Genomic DNA, 19,926 nt, shown 5'->3' with positions numbered 1-19,926 from the left:
TCTGCGGTCTCCGAGTGCTTCTAGTTCACTCTGGAGTTCACTCAGAGAATACTTACTGTTTTGTGATTCCAGCTGAGAACAGAGCCAGTTTATTTTTAAGCAAAGTTGCTCTGTTTACTAAAATTAGAAGCTTAAAGCAAATTGGCTCGTCTTTTATGGTGGCTGAAAAGGAGTGGCTCTTTAATTCTGTAGAACTGTGTGAGTAGGAGTTACCGTTGCTCTTGCAAAAACATCAATTCAGCCACACCTGTTTTTTCAGGAGACACCCACTCTTCCCAGCAATCCAACTGTGACACCAGTGTCAAACAAGAACGCAAACATGAGGATAAAATTTAGACGTTACTGTGGGAAAGAGCATTGTAGGGTAGACTGTGTAATAATGTGGCTCAAACATTAACTTTTGCCATTTCTCTATTTTTAAACTGTTGGTTCATCAACAAGCCATAAATTCCACAAAGTGGTTGAAGCATTGCAGCCATCAGCGATAAAAGATGAAGAGCTGTAAAGGTAGATGCTGTTGTAATATCATCTTAAATCGGACAGGATTCATTTAAAGGGGCTAAAATAATCATTGAGTGTTTAGAATAAAGAGTTCTGAAGTTATGCCAAAGACACCGATGTACTGGATAGTAGAGACATGGACTGTACACACTCAGACTGACTGGCTGGGGGAATTTTTGAGACCACTAGAGACTGGATGAGACTCACCAAGTTGGTCATTTGTTGATTCACAGTTCAGACTAAACTGTGACTTTTTGGATGACTCCAGACGTATTTTTTGTGCAGCTGGTGGTAGTAGCAAATATTCAAACGAGAACTTTGAAGGCCGAAGTGGAGAAGGGTTCCATGTGAACAGCAGTTGAACATGGGTCAGTCGGTCCTAAGACTTTTCATTTGTGGCTGTGGGTGTTTTCTGTCTAAATAAAGATCTAGGCTACGTTTACACGGCAACGCTACGATCCAATTCCGCAAAGATTTCTCCTTTGCGTTTTAAAATCATTCCACGTTAAGACGAAGCCGCTATGATAACGATCTGCGTTAACATGAGTCCGCGAGGACAGCTGAATACGCTGTAGTGGCCATGCCAGACCAGTAGCTGGCGATGTAGAGCTGTAGTGAAACAGTGGCGGTAAAACACGCGCCTGCGCACAAACGATTTCCGGTTTAGACAGCCTTTAAATGAGAAGAAGAAGAATAGGCGGACAACACTATTTACAAACAACAATGGCGAGTGGTAGAACGAAGACGCAGGACTTCTTTGTCTGGACAGACGATGAAGTTGGGTTGTTGCTGGATGTGGCCCTGAATTATAAAAGTTAGCAGCACGTATTTTGTTCTGACACCGGCCATTGTTGTGGTTGTTCCTTCTTTTTCTGCAGCTTTATTGTGTCATAGAGGCTGGCAAACCAGCTTGGAGGCGCATTACCGCCACCAACTGGCCTGGAGTGGGTTAACTGGCGGTTCTTGGCTGCACGTGCATGCGGTGACGTCATATTTTACCCCGGAACGCTCCGACTCGCGTTAACACGGAGCTGGAATGCGGAGCGTATCGATAACGTTCCACCCTGGACCCTGGTATCAAAAGTTTCCGGATTCAGGCACTCTAGGCACCGTTTCCATGTTAACAAAAGGCTAATCCGCGATGAAATCTTCCCGGAGTCAACTGAATCCGACGCCGTGTAAACGGCCCCCTAAGATAAGCTGTCACGGCATGTGAAGAGTAAAGACACAGTTTTATTTTGACCAACAGAAGGGCTGGGTATTATGGAAAGAAATCAAATCACGATCATTTTTTCAATCAGACAATATCGATATGTGTCATGATGTAAATCAAATCACAATCTTTGTCAAGCTTAAATTTTCCGTCACTCATCAGTTAGTTGTGAAGACATCAGAAGGTTATTTTTGATTTAAATATGATTTTATTTTCTGTCAGAGGTTGAACATGACAGATGTGCAGAAGAAAATTATACAACTGTTTCAGATAAATCAAACAGGTACATATATTTAAAACTAAACTAAAAGTCTGGCCAGCAGGCAAGGGCTTTCAACTTTTAAAAGAGAACACAAACAAAACAGACTATCTTCACTAAACAATACTAGGGGTATATACTTGGGGGTGCGTTCCTTAACTGCCATAACTGGCTTAAAATTGAAAGTGAAACTTAAGGAAAGGTGAGTGTTTGCGTTCTTCACATAGGCTACATGTATTTGTTCGGTAGACCCCTGTATTGTATTGAAGGCCCTGAACTGAAACGGTTTGCATTCTACTTTTCAGTAACCCGGATGCCTGAGTTTCTCTGTCACATTTTCTCTTGAGGGAACACTCGTTATCTCCCGCTGCAGCCCAAACATTAGCGTATGTGCTGTGGCTGCTCTTACTCCTGCGCTGTGTGTGTCAACCTAACTTTACGTGGCTCTAACGTGATTGGTTCGGTGCGGCTCTACTTAATTATGATTGGCTGTTCTTACTTCTGCCAAAACATGGACGAATGAATTCTATCGAAATTGTATCAAGCACGTCTCATATTTCTATCAAGGAAAAGTTATTTTGCGATATATCGTTATCGTTTTGTCGCCCAGCCCTAATCAACTATCCAAAATAACTGGCTCTGAGATTTAGTTTGAAAAATAAATCTTATAATAATAACTATATAATAATAACTACATAATATCGATTTGTGCAACAATCAATACATTTTATTCAGTTACTGATACAGTCTGGAGACATAGTGTTGAACTGTTGGTTGTTTTGGTACTAAGTGTGTATTGAATCCAACTTCCAAGCTGCTGAGAGTTTGGATTATCAGTACTACATTATAACCTGTCTAAACTACTATCCCACTGTGATTATGTGATCCATTGCTATGAAAAATATCTTGTAAATCAATCTGCACTAACTACTGTGGGAGTCTAAATAACTTATCAGGTGCAGTTGAACCGTTGAGATTGCAGGATGTTTTCGTTTAGTGTAGCACAGATAGTCCCTGGTTGGAATTTCCCTGAAACACAATAGTGACCTTGTCAAGAGGCAGAGTCATGGACATGTTATCCACAGGAATACAGAAAAAAATGTTTGCTTAGGGAGTTGCTGTGGGTTATAAAAACTTTAAATTTTCACTGTTAAACTAGAAAAACAGTAAGCTAAGAGCAGCTACTTAAGTGTTTTTAGTTTTCAGTGTAAGCGTGAGGAGTGGTGTACTTTAAAACTCAATGGAAATAGAATTTTATCGGAATTGAACTGAAACTGTTTTCATATCATGCACATTTTTAATTACTATTTTTCACTGTCAATTTCTTGCAGTTCCTCCAACTGAGGTGAATGTTCAGGAAAAATCGAGTGGTGTATTTGAGTGTATATCGAATGGCAATCCAGAGGTACAGTACACCTGGAACAGGTATGATCATTTGAATGAACTGGTTCAGCATCATATTACACTCGCAAGCTTTTCTTGTCGTTTACCCTGAAGCACTGTTTCATTTGTAACTCTGACATGGTTCATTTTGTAGTGGATGGGCTCATTTATGTAAGTCACACCAGAAAACACAGAAACGCATGCAACACTTCTATTATGTGACAGCTGCCTATACTGTAACATAACTTTGACATTACAGTTTGATTTTTTTTTTTTAGAACTGACGCTTCACTAAAGCCTCTCCCAAAACAGTTGTTTCCAATCCCACGTTAACAACTGGGTGTGGGAGTTCTTCAAGCTTCTAGAATAAGTGATGCCTAAAGGAGTGTGTGAACGGAAGTCAGACAGCAAATATATTTTAGGTTTAGATGAGTGTTGGAATTATAATTTTCTGAAGCTAAAAGCCATTCACACCTGAACATAGGTAACCACATTACATACAGACAGACGGAGAATTTAAGAGGTTCGTCACTGAGCAAGGACACACTTATGAAAAGACTAAAAAGTCTAACAAGTGTGTATTTCAGTTTAAGGATGGTTGAGAACTGTAGAGGTAGTTTTCCATCTTTCATGACATTATGGTAACTAAATAATGATATAAAAACTGTATGTCGGTTATTCTTTAGGGAATAACATCAGTTTTTTGTAATAATAGTTCTGAAATACTGGAGAGATGCAATCAGAAAGGACTGTAATATGTACTTTAGAGCCATTTTTGTAATTTGGCCTTAATGAATATCTACAAAACAAGTTAGTTATTTAGCTTTGTGTCTTTCAGTCATTGTTGATCAAATCTACTTTATGTTGTTATGATCATTCCACTAGTTCTTTCTGTAAACCTCAAAAATGGTGTCACAGAATCCACTGATTGTTTCTTCTGGAATGTTACTGTGATAAAATTGAAAACAAGAGGGGGGCGGGGCTTAGCCAAGGGTCAGTAGAGAGCCAAAGTCACTTTTGGTTGTGTCCCATGGGACCTTTTTTCAGAGAAAAAATTTGCATGTGTGAAATTTTACAAATCAATGAAGTTTCAGATTGAAGTATCAGACTGGAAATATGTAAATAGAAAGACTACGCCAGTGGCAGCTGCTTGTCTTTCAGACAGGGGAAGCTCATTGTCGGCCCACATAAAAAAAAATGGTCAAGTTATTTAAACATAAATTCGGCCCCCCATTCCTTTTTAAGAAAATGGTCTGTGACCTTATCGTACCAAGTAAACAAGAAAACGCTGAAATGATGTTAAATTGAACAAGGAAGTACAATGAGTGTGTTTTATTTACAGTGCAAGAAATGAACAAGTAATTTCGTAGTGGTTTCTCTCTCGATTTCACAGCAGAATGCGCAACGGTATTAAACTGAACTCTGTCAAGTGAAGGAGGAGATCTCAAAACAGCTGTCAGTCAAATGGGATTCAGCCTTTCGACTGATCCTCCAATCAGCACGTGGAAGCCCAGTGTCCAGCCCAGCCGAGCTCCGCCCACAGCTCAGTTCACCCCCAGAGACGCCAAGCGTCCGGGGGCGGGACAACATCGTGGAATTTATCCAATTACCGTCCAGTTTTGAGGCAATGAAAAAAACTGTTCCACTCAGTCCCATTGAAGTGCATGAACCCTGAGCATCTACGGGCAAATGCACTGAGCTGAGATCGTATGAGAAAACAGCGCAACGGGAATGTATGAGAAGTGAACAACATCAAGTCCATTGATTTGTGATAAAGCTGATTCTGAACAAACTCGTCTGTGAGATGAACGTGTTCTAACACATGTGTAGTCAATGAAATGTCAACACAACCGAACATATTTGACCATTTAATTTTCGTAATTTTAGGGGAAGCCGAGCTTCCCTTGCAGTCTATGAGAAATTGCCTCTGGACTACGCACCTGAAAGTCCTGGAGGTGACTTCATTTTAGCTGTCTCTTTCCATCAGGGTTGATGAAGTCTCTGCAGGTTCAGCATGACAGGTGTGCTGATTTTTATCTCTTTGAATACCCAACACCTCATTCTCAAATAAGGAGCTTAAATATACCAAGGTAACAGCTGTTTTAGTGTTGGTTAGGCAGGAGATGCAGTCCACTGTACCATTTCACACAAAACCAGATGTTACTTCACCATCTTTACCACAAACCATGACTTGCTTGACTTGTAAATCATTTGTATAAATGGTGACATAATTCAAGTGGAAGTATTTGTTTCTTACCATTGACTGCTATTCATATTTTCCATAATCAGGTTCCATGAGGCACACTGGAAGGTGGGACTTCAGCTCCTCAGTGGTGCATAGAAACTAAATAAATGGAATAATGTTGCTCTTTGATACAGTTTAATTAATTTATACAGCATGTTGACATACAGAATGTTGATGTCAGTGTCTTCAATATCAATTTAATCAGTATCTGGTTGAAGGGTACCGCTTTGTCTCTTACCTCACATGGCCCTCTCCCAGTGCTTCATGGGATATTTGTGATTACACAGCTTGTATATGCAGCACAGTAAATGAACGTTACTCATTCTTCCTCTGTTATTAATAAGATTACTGACGCATGAGGCTGCACAGATGGAAGAATGAGTCTGACCCTCTGGAGGGAATGTCATTCCTCATTTATCAACTGGAACTGATCAAACACAAATTAAATCAATCATACTTCTCCATATATCAGGCACTCTGCACAGTGTTTGCTTATGCATGACTCTCGCCTTGTAGCAGTGTCAGTAATTAATATAACAAAATGTTTCATCAATATATCTCATATCTTAGTTGTTCTTTGTTTTGAACTTTGACAGTGCTGTGCTTCCAAAATCAGGCTAAACTATAACTTTTTAGATTGATGGTGATACTGGTGGCAATGATGCTGAATTATTAAGTATACTTGCACATTTTGTATGATAAAAATTAGCCTGATTTGAGCGTATTCAGCCTGTGTTTCATTAGATTTCCTTCAGTTCTCATGACATACTTTTCACCTCAGACCTGACTGAATGAAAGCTCTACAGGAGTTATTGAACTGACTTATGGAGAATGTTGTTTTTTCTGTTGCTGGTTTCAATTTGATAAATGAATATTGTTCTATGGATGATGAAAATGTTCTGTCCTTAACAGGTACATTTTGCTGTCTGTTTTACATACTGCGCTCATTCTTTATGTTAGTTATGAGTTTATATTAAACAAATTAAGGGAAGCAGTGTTATAGTAAGCCTCTGTTGAAAACCAGCATATGCACCCTTTAAGGACTAATGTTTTAAATTCATATGATTAATTGCATGTCTGTTAATTTATAATGTCTAACATGTTATCAAAGAAATTTCTGTGCCCTAATGCCATCATTCCTTATTGTTTTCTTTAGATCGGATCATTTATGGCCTCATCCTGCTGTCAAAACAGATGGTTCACTGCTGCATATTCTACGCATGACTTCTGAGTTAAACGGCGTCTTCACATGCGAAGCATCTAATTCATATGGAAAAAAGCAAGCACAGCTTTACATGCAAGTGACTTCAGGTGTGTAGGTTTGATTTTAGCTGTTGTCTGTCCAATGTGGTGTACAAGCTGAAAATAGTTTGATCTTTTTAAACTGGTTGATCCATCATGTGTCCGACATCAGCAAGCTGTCATTACTTTGCTAAATCCAACTTGTTTTGCATCAGTAATAAGCAAAACATTCTTTATAGTATATAGGATAAATACCAAATTTCTTATTTCACTTTTTATATTTCTTTTTTTTTACTCTTGTGTTTTCTTTGCCTGTCTTTTTCTCTGCACTTGTATGTTGCTGCTGTTAACTGAAATTTCACCATAGTGGGATAAATAAAATCTTATCTTATCTTATCTTATCTTATCTTATCTTATCAAGTTTGTGTGCTTTTTGAGGTAACATGAAAGGAGGCATCAGACACCAAAACTGCACCAGTATAGTGATGTGGTTGATTTGACATTGATAAAAGAGATCAGCATCGTTGTAAAAAAACATGTAAGCACTGGTATCTGATCTAATTACAAGCTGCTTTAGTCTGATGCAGCCAGACTTGTCTCCACAGCCCTAAAGGTAAGGCTGCGCTTCCACTACATGGTTCCAGCTCCACTCCACTCTGGCTTTTTGCATTTCCATTATGTAAAAAAGGACCTGGAATCTGGTACCCGGTACTAGTTTTTTTGATATCTGCTCCTCTGAGGTTCCAGAACAGGGGAAGAGATACTAAAATGTGACGTGTAAACACTGCAGACCACTGATTGGTCAAAGTAGTCTGTGCGTCATTGTGTTATTAATCTACGACCTGCTATTTTAAAAAAACAGATTCGGAACTTTACAGTCAATATACAGGTAAGATAATCCCAATGATGGCAGCCCCGTAAAACTACAACGTGGTCGGTTGAGGAGTTTCAGACATTTCTGTCCTTGGTGGGAGCCGAAAAAATTCAGCGTGAGCTTGACGGGACAACAAGCAATGAGCAAGTTTATCAGCAGCTCTCTGAGCACATGTCACGGAAGTTACACGCTGCGTCGCTCTGATGTCCAGGTACTCTAAAGTCAGTAGTATCCTGTAATGGAAACGGTCTCCAGGAATAGTATCTGGTACACGAGTCGAGTCGAGCTGGTTCCAGTGGAAATGCAGCAGTAGTAATGGGCTTTGGTGGTCTCATTTCTTCTCTTCTGCTGGATTTGTCTTGGCTTCATTGAAAATTGTGTTTACTCTGTGTACCGATGTGTAAAAACAAAATGAATTCCCAAGCACAGTGTTTGGAAACAACTTTAATAATGCTGGACATTTGGAGAAAAGCACTTTTCTTCTGTGGTAGAAGACTTAAAAGGGACACACACAGGATTCCTAAAGGACACCTGCATATCACCTTAGAGGTATTTAACTTTTGTGCAACAGAGAAAACATGCCGGGGCAAATTTACAAAATATCTTAAGCTTGATGTGCAGTGGTATTTTGGATTTGTGGTGTCTGGCATTTAGGTTTGTTGCCACCACCCATGTATGGAAAAACAAATAGATGATGGATGATGTACTCCACCCACTGCACAGCTATCAGTGAGTCATTATAAAAATTTAATGTACCGTACTTTCCAGACTATAAGCCGTACCCACCCCGTCTCCAACGTCTCACCATCGATTCATTGATGTCAAGCTTACGTGCAGCAGCTCCATTTCCTTCCTCGACCGCCGGATCGATCGTTAGCTCAGAAAACATGAATTAGCCGCATCATATTTGAGCTGTGGGTTCACAGTGTGTGGAAAACAGTAGCAGCTTATAGACCAGAAATTATGGTATTATCTCTCATGAAATATTAACATTCTGGGATATTGTCAAGGTTTGTCACCAATTTTTTATGTGTGTAGAAAAAGTGATTGTGAAGGTGAATGTTGGTAGTAGTTTCATACATACGCTCTTAAATACACCTTAATGTTTTTTCTACACATATAGGAGACTAAGTATTCATTAATTGCAACTGTAAACCAACTCATTATAATTTCACTAAGACCCAGCTCAGACCTGGTATTAATGTGTGCCCTGAGCAATCCGATCGCATGTGGACAACTCTAAACACATTACTGTGCATCTCCACTAGTCTCAAGTGATCGCTTATGAGTGGATCTTGCTTCACCGCTCTCCACGGAAATTACAGAAAAGCGTACTTTAATAGACCAGCTTTAAATAGTGCTCAAAGGATATGGGCAGCTTTTAAGGTGGTGTTTATTTTCCCAGGTACTCACTGCATGCGTTGATGCTGGGAATCAACAATAACCTGTAGAAATCACTATGATACCTCTGTTTTACCTATCGCTTTAGTGATAATTGAATCTCAAGTACTTAAAGGGGTCATATTTAGCTAAACTCACTTTTGTTAGCCTTTGGTACATTTATTTGTGTATTTGGACCCTAATAGTTCAAAAAGTTTGAATTTGAACCCTCCAGGTGCTGCAAAGCTATCTTTATATTCAATCCGGCAAAAATCAAGTGGATTTCTACAATCTCTTTTAATTCCTGCTTAATTTGTTACGTTTTATAACTAGTTATGTCGTAACATTTGCACATATAAGGTCAAGACTTCAACAAACATTTCTGTGAGTACGACATAATTGTTTTTCAGCAGCAGCGGTTGTTGTAAAAACTGAAAATATGTCCAAACTTCGAGCAGCTTACTCAAATTGTTCAGTTGTTGGTTGTATTAATGAACACAAGTGGCTGAACGGGACACAGCAGCATGGTCAACAACCCGGAGGGGGTGGGGCATGAAGTGGCTCATTTATATTTAAAGGGCCAGCGCTCAAAACAAACCTTTCTGGTGTCATTACTCAGAAATAGGGTTGAAAATGGACCTGTGGAATTGAATTAATGAAGAATTCAGACCCAAGCATAGCATTTATAGTTTATGTAGACCACAGGGAAATGTTTTTAAATGCATAATTACATTTAAAATATCAATCCTTTAAAGTGCACTCATCTGCCATAACACTATGACAACTGACAGGTAACGTGGTATTAATTTTGATTATCTCGTTACAATGGGACCCATTGGTGGGTGGATATATTAGGCAGCAAGTGAACCTATAGCCCTCAAGGGTGATGTGTCAAAAACAGTTAAATGCACAAGAATAGGGATCAGAACATTATGTTTTTAGGTCAGCGGACAATTTTTAATGTATCGTCCTTGGGACAATTTCTAAAAGTTTATTCACAGTTTTGAGAAATTTTTAGTTTTGAATTTTTGATGAATTAAAAATTTGCCGTTACTTATAATGGACCATATTTTGATGGTTTATATCATGGGAATGGTCACAGATATCAGTATACTTACTAGTGAGCACTGATAGGAAGTTATATGTGGACTTTCAGTTAATTTGTTAAGATCCTCAAGAGACAGTGGGCCGGATTTACTAAGATCCCAGTTTGCGTGTAGTAATTTGCTTGCGCAAATTAGAATTTTGCGTGGGGGGCTGAACCTTGGTTTGCGGGTGATTTATCAAGATTGCTCGCACAATTGTCAACAGGTGCAAAGTGTTAGAGACCGCCCTATTTAAATGAGGATTTTGCGCGTTTGTTTGTTGGTTTGCAGCATGGCAAGTTTAGAGACAAGAAAGCGTAAAGCTAAATTTGACCCTCTGGAATTAGAGGTGTTGGTTGACGAAGCAAACCAACACTTAGATGAGCTAAAGCAGAGAACTCTGACGATTGCACAAAGGAACGCTGTATGGGAGAAAATCTGCCAAAAAGTAAATGCTGTTGGTAAAACGAGGCGAACAATGGATGAAGTAAAAAGAAGATATCAAGACATTAGAAGGAGAACAAAAGAAAAATTGGCACACAACAGAACATCGGCAAATAAAACGGGTGGAGGCCCAGCGGATGAAATCCCTCTGACCGGCATTGAGGAGCAGGTGCAGTGGACGTTCTGCGAGGAGCAAGTCGCTGGAATTGCCGGGTATGACACTCTGGACCCAACAGCAGAACAAGGTAGGCGACTAGTAACACACTTTTTCGTTTGAAAATATTTTAATTCACCAAATAACAAATGAATGTACCTCCCATGGTAACATTTTGCTGTCTATTAAGTTAAATCCCCAACAAAAAACATTTCTCTTTGTTTGATATGCAGAATCTTCATCAGAAGTTCAGCCACTCCCCCCAAATCCCACCAAAGCAGCTGCCACCCCTTCAGAGCCTCCAAAGGACCCAGAGGACATTGATTTGGAGTTGCTAAGGGAACAAAAGAAACAGTCTGCAGCCCTTCAGACAATTGCACGGGAGATGCGAGCGGCGTCATCCTTGGCACGGGCGGTCAGGCGCGACACTCAGGCCATTGCCACACACAGCAGACAAGTGGTCAGCGCACTGTCCGCCCTGACGATGGCCGTCAATTCTGTAGCGAGAGGACTAGAGGCAATGTCTGCTCTCCTTCCAGGTATGGACGTGGGCCGGCCAACTCCTACGGACACGGCAAGGCAGCCGGGGACTGGAGAGACGTACACGGCTGGCAAATTCCACCTGCGCAAAAGAAAAAGACCGGGTGACGTTTTGAAGACAAAGGAAAAGAAGACTCATCCTGATCATGTTTAAGTTGTCTTACATTTGGCTGTAAATATTTATTTTGTGTGTAAAATAAGCTTCACCATGAAGAGTTTTTTTTTTTTTTTGCCACGTTTTGTGACTGAAGCCATGCGTCTTTGATTCTGCGGGGCTTCACATAATTTAACGTTTAGGAGACTGAATATTTCGTTTGATGATATGGTTGTATTATTTAGAAAGTGATTGAAATCACCTTTTTTCAATAAATGTTATTTTGCTTAACTTTGCAATGCTCTTCATTGGGTCACACTAACAAAGGGAACGGGCTTGCGCTCGTATTCTAATTTACAGCATAAGTTTAATCAAGGTGCTTTTCTGCATTTTGCGGGGCTCAACATAATTTGACATTTAGGAGACTGAATATTTCGTTTGATGATATATTTATGTTAATTTAGAAAGTGATTTAAATCACTTTCAACAAATGTTTTGCTTAACTTTGCAATACTCTTCATTGGGTCACACTAACCAAAGGGAACGGGCTTGCGCTCGTATTCTAATCTACAGCATATGTTTAATCAAGGTGCTTTTCTGCATTTTGCGGGGCTTAACATGATTTGACGTTTAGGTGACTGAATATTTCGTTTGATATATTTATATTAATTTAGAAAGTGATTGAAATCACCTTTTTTCAACAACTGTTTTGCTTAACTTTGCAATGCTCTTCATTGGGTCACACTAACCAAAGGGAACGGGCTTGCACTCATATTCTCATCTACTGCATATGTTTAATCAAGGTGTTTTTCTGCATTACATACCATTAAATGACAATAGAAAAATAAATACATACCCCACACACCTCACAAGAAGTGACTCTGAATGAGACTGGTGCGTGTCTGCGTCCCCGCAGCATTCAGTTGTTGCTCCATACGGAGGGACGGGCCGACGTTGTCTTCCGGCATGGCATCATGCTCCAGTCCGTGTAGCTTGGCGATGTTATGGAGCATGCAGCAGGTCACCACAATCTGGGCCACTTTTTCTGGCCTGTACAACAGTGCTCCTCCAGTGCGGTCCAGACAACGGAACCTGCTCTTCAGGATTCCGAAGGTGCGCTCCACGACATTCCGTGTGCGTATATGGGCCTCATTGTACCTGTTCTCTGCGGCAGTGGTCGGGTTGAGAACAGGTGTCAGGAGGAAGGGGTGTAGGGGGTATGCACTATCACCTTAAAAAACACATGAATCAATATGAGACATGTTCTTGTTTTTAATGCAAGTAATTATTTTACAAAGGAATGTACAATTTGACTCACCTACAAGCCAGCCATCTCCAAACTCGCCATCTCTCAACTTGGAAAACAGAGCACTGTTTCTCAGAATATAGGAGTCGTGTACTGACCCGGGATATTTGGCCACAATGTTGGTTATGATGCCTTTGGCATCACAAACGCACTGCACATTCAATGAATGCGTGTGTTTTCGATTTCTGTACACAAGCTCGGTTCCTGCGGGGGGCACAAGCTGCACATGGGTGCAGTCAATCGCTCCTATAACTCCGGGGAATCCAGCTACCGCAAAGAAGCCTTGTTTGGTCTCATTCAAGGAGTTCTGAGTGTGAGGAAACCTAATAAACTTGGCCATCCGGCGCAACATGGCATTTAGGACCTCAGAAAGCACTTCTGAAAAACGGGACTGGGAGATTCCAGCTGTGATAGCCACCGTTCGCTGGAAAGATCCAAATGCAAAAAAATGTAAACTTGCCAGGAGTTTTGTCATTGCCGGTATTGCCTGACTCCTTCTTGTGGCTGGTTCCAAATCTGCTTTGATTTCGTCCAACAGCTCCAGGATGGCAAAGCTGGATAGGCGATATCTTTTAATTAGTGTTTCCTCATTCATACCAAAGATGTTCACACGAGGGTGAAAAATGCGTTCTCTGCGTCTTCTTTCATTATTTCTGCGTCTCCTTCTTGAAACAACGACGGCAGCCATGTGTGCGTAATTACGCATCCAAACCGTTTGCACCTCCGTTTGGAACGTGTTATTTATAGGCGCAGTTTCAATCAGCAAAATTGCTTTCTGGTTTGAGAAATCACTCTGCGTGTGCTAAATTATTATATTTACATTTTCTCCTCCCACCACACGCACAACTGCGTGTAAACGCCCCAAATTGCATATTCATTACGGCAAAGGTACTAACTGGATGCAGACGCGCTGTTTTGCACATTTGAAGGACGCAGCCCTTATTGCGCACTGTTAGTAAATCAGTTTGTACATTTTTTTGCGCGTGCAATGAGTTTGCACACGTTTTAATACACGCAAACCTTTGATAGATCCGGCCCAGTGTCACCTATTTCAACTGATAGATGAATGAGTGTGAATGTTTGGCGGTGGTCGGATGCTTCCGTCAGCCTGTCCCAGGGCAGCTATGGCTACAAATGTAGTTTACCACCACCAGAGTGAGAACATGAGAGCGAATGAATAATGGATCAATAATGGAAAGTGTTTTGAGTGCCTTGAAAAGCACTATAAAAAATCTAGTCCATTATTACCTCTGCCAAGGAGGTGATGTTTTTGCCAGGGTCTGTTTGTCTGTCTCTTAGTGTGCAACATAACTCAAAAAGTTATGGACAGATTTTGATGAAATTTTCAGGGTTTGTTGGAAATGGGATAAGGAACAAATGATTAACTTTTGGGGGTGATCGGGGGTGGGGGGGCCCACGGGGGGGCCCACTGATCAGCCTTGGCGGAGGTCTGCGCTCTCCGAGTGCTTCTAGTTATTGTTATTATTATTTCTGTTGGGAGATGGATCTCCTTCATTAAGACCACAGGACTCCAACATAGTGGCAGAACCCAATAACCTCGTAAATTCAACATGTTATTGATTGTTGATAGAACATGCTGGTGAAATACAGGGCCATCGGTCTTATTTTTTGCTCATAAATTTGTGCTATGACTATTTATTGGTAGGGCAGTGAAAAATATTCTGTCCTGTTCTGAAACTGTGACCGGCTGCTCTAGTTTCTCCCAATGACGGTAAAGGGTCTCTAAAATTACCCCAGCTCTTTCGCCAAGGGCCCTTTGACATACATTTAGTCTGTCAAAATAGTGTAAAAGGACGTGTCAAAATAGTGTAAAAGGACATCTGTCAAAATAGTGTAAAAGGGCAGTGTGGTGCTCCATTGGTAGTTAGCACTGTTGCCCAACTGACAGAAGCATGAGCAGGCTGAGGCTTTTCTTTTTTTGTTACTTATATTTTTTTAATTTTAAAAGAACAACATCAAAATGAAAACACAACATGAATATGTCTGGGTAGCACAGTCTTACCAATTATTTTGCTTATATAATGTCCATTTTTTCCACTTTTTGTTCATTTGTGGTTCTTGTAGTCTCAATCTGTGTGTTAGTTTTTCCATTACAAATATGTCCTCAATCGTTTTTATCCATTGATCCTTTGATGGCACGTTCATCTTCCCCTAATTCCTTGCTATACATTTTTTTGCAGCTATCAACATCACCTTTACCAAATATTTTTCGTATTCACGTATAGTGCCATCACCAAAGTTGCACAAATAAAGAATTTCAGGTTTCTTTTAAATTGTGTACCCTAATACTTGACATAGGACATTGTAGATCATTTCCCAATATTCTGCAAGTTTTGAACATTTCCAAAAAACATGAGAATGGTCAAGATCCATCCCCCCGCATTCTCTCCAACATTCCTGATGCCTCTAACTGTTTACTTTTAAACTTGGGCGTAATAAAAAATCTTATAAGGTTTTTCCAGGCAAATTCCCTCCATGTCCTAGAGCTAGTTGTTGTATGATGTAATTTCCACATGTTTAGCCAATCTATATCATCAATTTCGATGTCAAATTCTCTTTCCCATTTTACTTTTACATAATAAGTTGTTTGCTTATCGAGAATTATTAAGGCTTTATATAATGCTGAGATTATCCTAATATTGGTATCTTTATATGCTTTAGTCATGATTTGAACCACATCGCTCTCTTCCATGGAGGGTCCCACCTGTATTTCCCCTTTATAATAGTCTCTCATTTGAAGATAACAGAAAAAATCATGTTTCTCAAATTGATATTTTTGTGCCAAAGTTTGGAAACTCTCCAGCCTCCCATTATTTTCCAGAACACACCAAGCTGTAACTCCCTTAGTTGCCCAATATTTATAGTTTTGGTCAATTTTGGATCACCTAAATTTACTATCGTATGCTATCCATTTTAGTTTTGTTGCATGCCTAGGCTGAGGCTTTTCTGTGTGGAGTTGACATATTTTCTCGTCTACATGGGTTCTTTTCAGGTACTCCAGTTTCCTGTCATTGTCCAAAGTCACTGGTCAATCTAAATTCCCTGTTGCTGTGAATTTGAGAGTGAATGGTTGTTTGTCTCCATATGTCACTTACAGGAAATGAATGAATGAAAAAATACTGTAATTCCCTTTAAAAGCAGTACAAATGACAAAAGGGCCATCAGGTTGAATTATTTTCAATCTGAATTTCTGTAAAGAAATATGAAATTTTTGAGGTTCGAGGTATGACTGTTGTATTTTACTGAATCATAGACAGCCTTTGTTAAAAATGGCTGAAATTCCTAAATGGTTAATGTAATATCTTTGTTTCCTGTGATAATACTGGTCACACCCATGACCCTCATGAGTTCAGAAAATGAATGAATGAATGAATATTTTTGTTTAACCCCTTTAAAGCTCTACACTTGCACTGTGTCACTGTCCAGAAACATATTGACCTGACTGTATGTTCATAATTTTGTGTTATTGCTGCACTGCTTAATAGTATTTTGATGTCACTGGGCAATAAGCCCATGATTACTTTTCACCTCCTAATCTGCTCATCGATGTCATCAGACAGGTAGGAGGGTTGAAGAGCTGATTGGATGCTGTTATATCTGATGATTTTTAAGATTTTGTCAAATGCATCTGTACTCAGTGGGTGAACATAGAAATTTAGAAAATTGGCCCCACTTTTCCAGAGAGGACAAAATAATGTCAAGTGTGTTTTTTTTGTTTTTTTTTTTATCTTTTTAGAGCAGAGGAAGGTACAAGGTGTGTATTTTAAAATTGCATAATTTTTTTCTTTTTTAGTGCAATCATCTAACTGTTTTCTTGTTTTTTTTTTTGTCTTCTGTCTCCCTTCAGGAGCCTGCCATGCCTGTTGGACCTTGTTTTCTTTGTCCTTTATTTTGCTTGGCCTGCTTCTGGGTGGTGCAGCATTTTTGTATTACAAATTTGGCTCATTTCTGAGGTACAGAGACCCAAAACACTTCATACTCAAGTTGTGTTTCGTTTTTATATATAAACTGAACATCAAAAGAAACTTATCACATACTCTACGTGATGCCATTTCACACCATTTTATTAAATATGAAAACAGATTCTTTCTCATTCTTAAAAAACATTTAATTAACAAACAAAATACAACAAACAACAAAACAGTGGATAAGTATCCAGAGGATAATGTAAAATATGACAAAGGGTGGTTCAACAGAGTTCACATTTAGCAACAAGCAACATTATTAATCCACAGCAAGTCAAAGATTGACCAAATGGTCCAGATCAATGTCCTCAGTACTGGGTATGTCCTCCCTGAGCCCTGATACAGGCTGTGCACCTTTTGACCATTTGTTGTTTGTTGTATTTTGTTTGTTAATTAAATGTTTTTTTAAGAACAAGAAAGAATTTGTTTTCATATTTAATAAAATGGTGTGAAATGACATCACATAGAATATGTGATAACTTTCTTTTGATGTTCAGTTTACTAATAGTGGTTTATAATCCAGGACGGAAGACAGTAGATGTGCGGTAAGGAAACGGGTCAGCAGTTCAGAAGCAGAGGGAACACCAGCAGAAGCAGAACTATAGACGGATAGGCCTGAGATAGAAGTAAGTTAAGTATTTACATTTTTACAGTACAATATGGCTGTTTGCTGTTTCCCTCAAAGTTAAATATGCAGCATTTTACAGTAAAAAATGGTCCTATACTAAGATGTTTTAAAATTGTTCCCCATAGGTATCCCAGTGTGTTTGACATTCCTGGAAAGAAAAAGACAGACAGGAGCTTACGGACCACCTTGCAACATGCCGTTTCAGAAAGATGCAGCATTTGCAGGTGGCGTATATCAGTTGTTGTTACTCTCCACTGCTGCCTCCTTTCTGCTTTTGACACCTTATTTTCATTTTTGAGTGTGGGATTTGAAGACCAAAAACCACCACTGTGGGACAAGTTTCTCGAAGCAGAAATGTGTTTGTTTATTTCAAGGTCTTATTCGTGCACAGATAAGAGCTCACACAGGGACCAAGGACAGTCCAGGTGTGAGCAGGGATCTCTTCCAATCCTCCAGAAGTAGGATGCTTTTATCCCAAAGTTTGCCATAGCCCCTTTTCCACCAGATTTCCAGGAACTTTTATTACCAGGAATTTATTTACCTGGGTAAAAGAATTCCTTGTAATCTGTGTGGTTTGTGTTTCCACCGCATTTGAAAGTGTCTGAAAATGTATTCAAATCAGACCCTGTCCTTTCTAGTCATTGTCTCGAAGTCCCACTGAATTTCTTTTGAGAGTATTCGGCAAATATGCTTGACAAGGTCCAGGCTATTTTATGTATAATTGCCAAATACTCAGAGGCATTGCAATGCACTTGTAGGTGCGAGACAAACTTTTTCAGGGAAAGTTTGGGGTTGAGGGAAAATTATTTTGCCTGGGTAATTTTTGTATAAATGCGCCAAGGTTTTCAAAGTTCCAGGTAAAGTGAAAGTTCCTGGTAAAGTTCCTGTGGTGGAAAAGGGGCTTACTGCATGCATTAAACACATGGTACAGTGATAGGGTTATTACATAACACTAATCGATAAAGGAACATAACTGGGACACACGTTCATTTTTCTGTCTTTACCTCATGTCTTTTGAAAAGAGCAATTAAATAATTCATTGAGGGGGTGTCCTCAAAGTGTTGCAGTGAAACTGTGGTCAAAATCCACTGTGAGCCAGAAGTGTAACTGTGGAGGAAGTGAGGTTTCCTGACCTCCAACCTAGGGGTTTTTTGCGGCTATCCAAGGCCTCCTATCACCAACTGTTTTAACGGTATGCAAACTCCTTCGTTTATTATATCAACAGTCGGTTTTCACAGATAAGGACAAATACTGTGTTGCAAACAAGAATCCTGGATCCTTGACAACACAGTTGCGGCACATCTGCTGTGGTTTTATGCCTGATTATCACAGTCATAAAAGAATTCACCCTGTGATGAACCGGCAGCATGTCCAGGGTGTACCCCGCCTTCGCTCATAAGTAACTAGGATAGGCTCCAGTGACCCCTGTGAGGGGGTCACTAATGAGGATAAAGCAGGTTCAGATAATGAATGAATAAATAAAAGAATGAAACTGAACAGGACACAGATTTTACTATGCAAGTGTAAGGATAATGTCCAACTTGAAAAAGACCTTTTTAAATGCTTCGTAGCTGATGCGGCTATAACACTGTAAATGTGAATTTGTACTTCATGCCCCATTTGTTATTTCCAATTCAATATTGCGTTTGTATGTTTTACATTTTTTACACGTCTCATGTTTCTGTCATATTTTCAGCTTTGACCAGGGGTGTCAAACATAAGGCTGGTGGACCAAAACTGGCCCTCCAAAGGGTTTAATGGGGCCCATTAGACGAATATGCAAAGTACAAAAATTGCACAGATGACATTAACAGTCAAGAGTATCACTGAGTCTTGACAGATTGTAATGATTCTGAAGTTAAATCCTATATTTTTCAGATCCAGATGCCTGTTATTAAATGTTTTGTGCCTTTGTAGATCCACTGTGATCTATATGTTGTAATTCACATGTGTAAATAAGCTGAGGTGTAATATTGTTAAAATTGTTATTTTAGGTTGTACATGAATATTCAGGTTATTCACATTTTTAATTGATAGTCTGTAAATGTGAACATTTTCATACTTTAATTTTTGTTCGTACTAAAACAAAGAAAACTTTGAGTTGTCATTATTTATAAGTTATTATGCTCTTATTTTACTGGTCCGACCTACTTGAGATCAAATTTGGCTGTATGTGGCCCCTGAAAAAAAAGGAGTTTGACACCCCTGGTCCAGTCTTTCATGTCTGAAATGCAGAAACATTTTCACATATGTTTTTTGCAGGATGGATATAGAATTTCTGACTGAATAATCTGGTGTAATTTACAAAAACTTACACAAAGAATCACTGTATGGGAGTCAATGTAAATAATTTCTCTGGCAGCTAAAACTGATAATCTCATATTTTTAATTTCTGATTCATAGAAGGGCACAGTTTCATACACACCATTAAGACATACAGCCCACATACAGTGGACTTAATAATGGGTACTTTGGGAGGAAAGTGATGTTTTACTGAAGAATGGCTATTGAAAACTGAATTCATAATCAGCACTGAAGAACTGGTTTGAAGTAATCTGTCCACTCATTTATATGAGTGCACTTGTTGCTCTA

General features: G+C 39.4%; 1 protein-coding gene across 3 annotated transcripts in view; it reads left to right on the top strand.

The window, feature by feature from the left end:
* Window positions 1-19,331, top strand: part of LOC115411928 (poliovirus receptor homolog) — a 28,845-nt gene extending 9,514 nt beyond the window's left edge. For 2 of the 3 annotated variants that reach the window (XM_030124224.1, XM_030124223.1), the window contains exons 4-9: window positions 3,305-3,398; window positions 6,758-6,912; window positions 16,478-16,495; window positions 16,589-16,694; window positions 17,230-17,332; window positions 17,460-19,331. In XM_030124224.1, the coding sequence (XP_029980084.1) occupies window positions 3,305-3,398; window positions 6,758-6,912; window positions 16,478-16,495; window positions 16,589-16,694; window positions 17,230-17,311 (455 nt within the window). In that variant the 3' untranslated portion in view covers window positions 17,312-17,332; window positions 17,460-19,331. The remainder of the gene's footprint in view (window positions 1-3,304; window positions 3,399-6,757; window positions 6,913-16,477; window positions 16,496-16,588; window positions 16,695-17,229; window positions 17,333-17,459) is intronic. The other variant, XM_030124225.1, reaches the window with a different exon arrangement.
* The last annotated feature ends 595 nt before the right edge of the window (window positions 19,332-19,926 follow it).

The sequence above is a fragment of the Sphaeramia orbicularis genome, chromosome 21 (genome assembly GCF_902148855.1).
Source record: "Sphaeramia orbicularis chromosome 21, fSphaOr1.1, whole genome shotgun sequence".
NCBI lineage: Eukaryota > Metazoa > Chordata > Actinopteri > Kurtiformes > Apogonidae > Sphaeramia > Sphaeramia orbicularis.
Note: the sequence above shows the minus strand (reverse complement) of the source record. Positions and strands in the feature narration are given on the sequence as shown.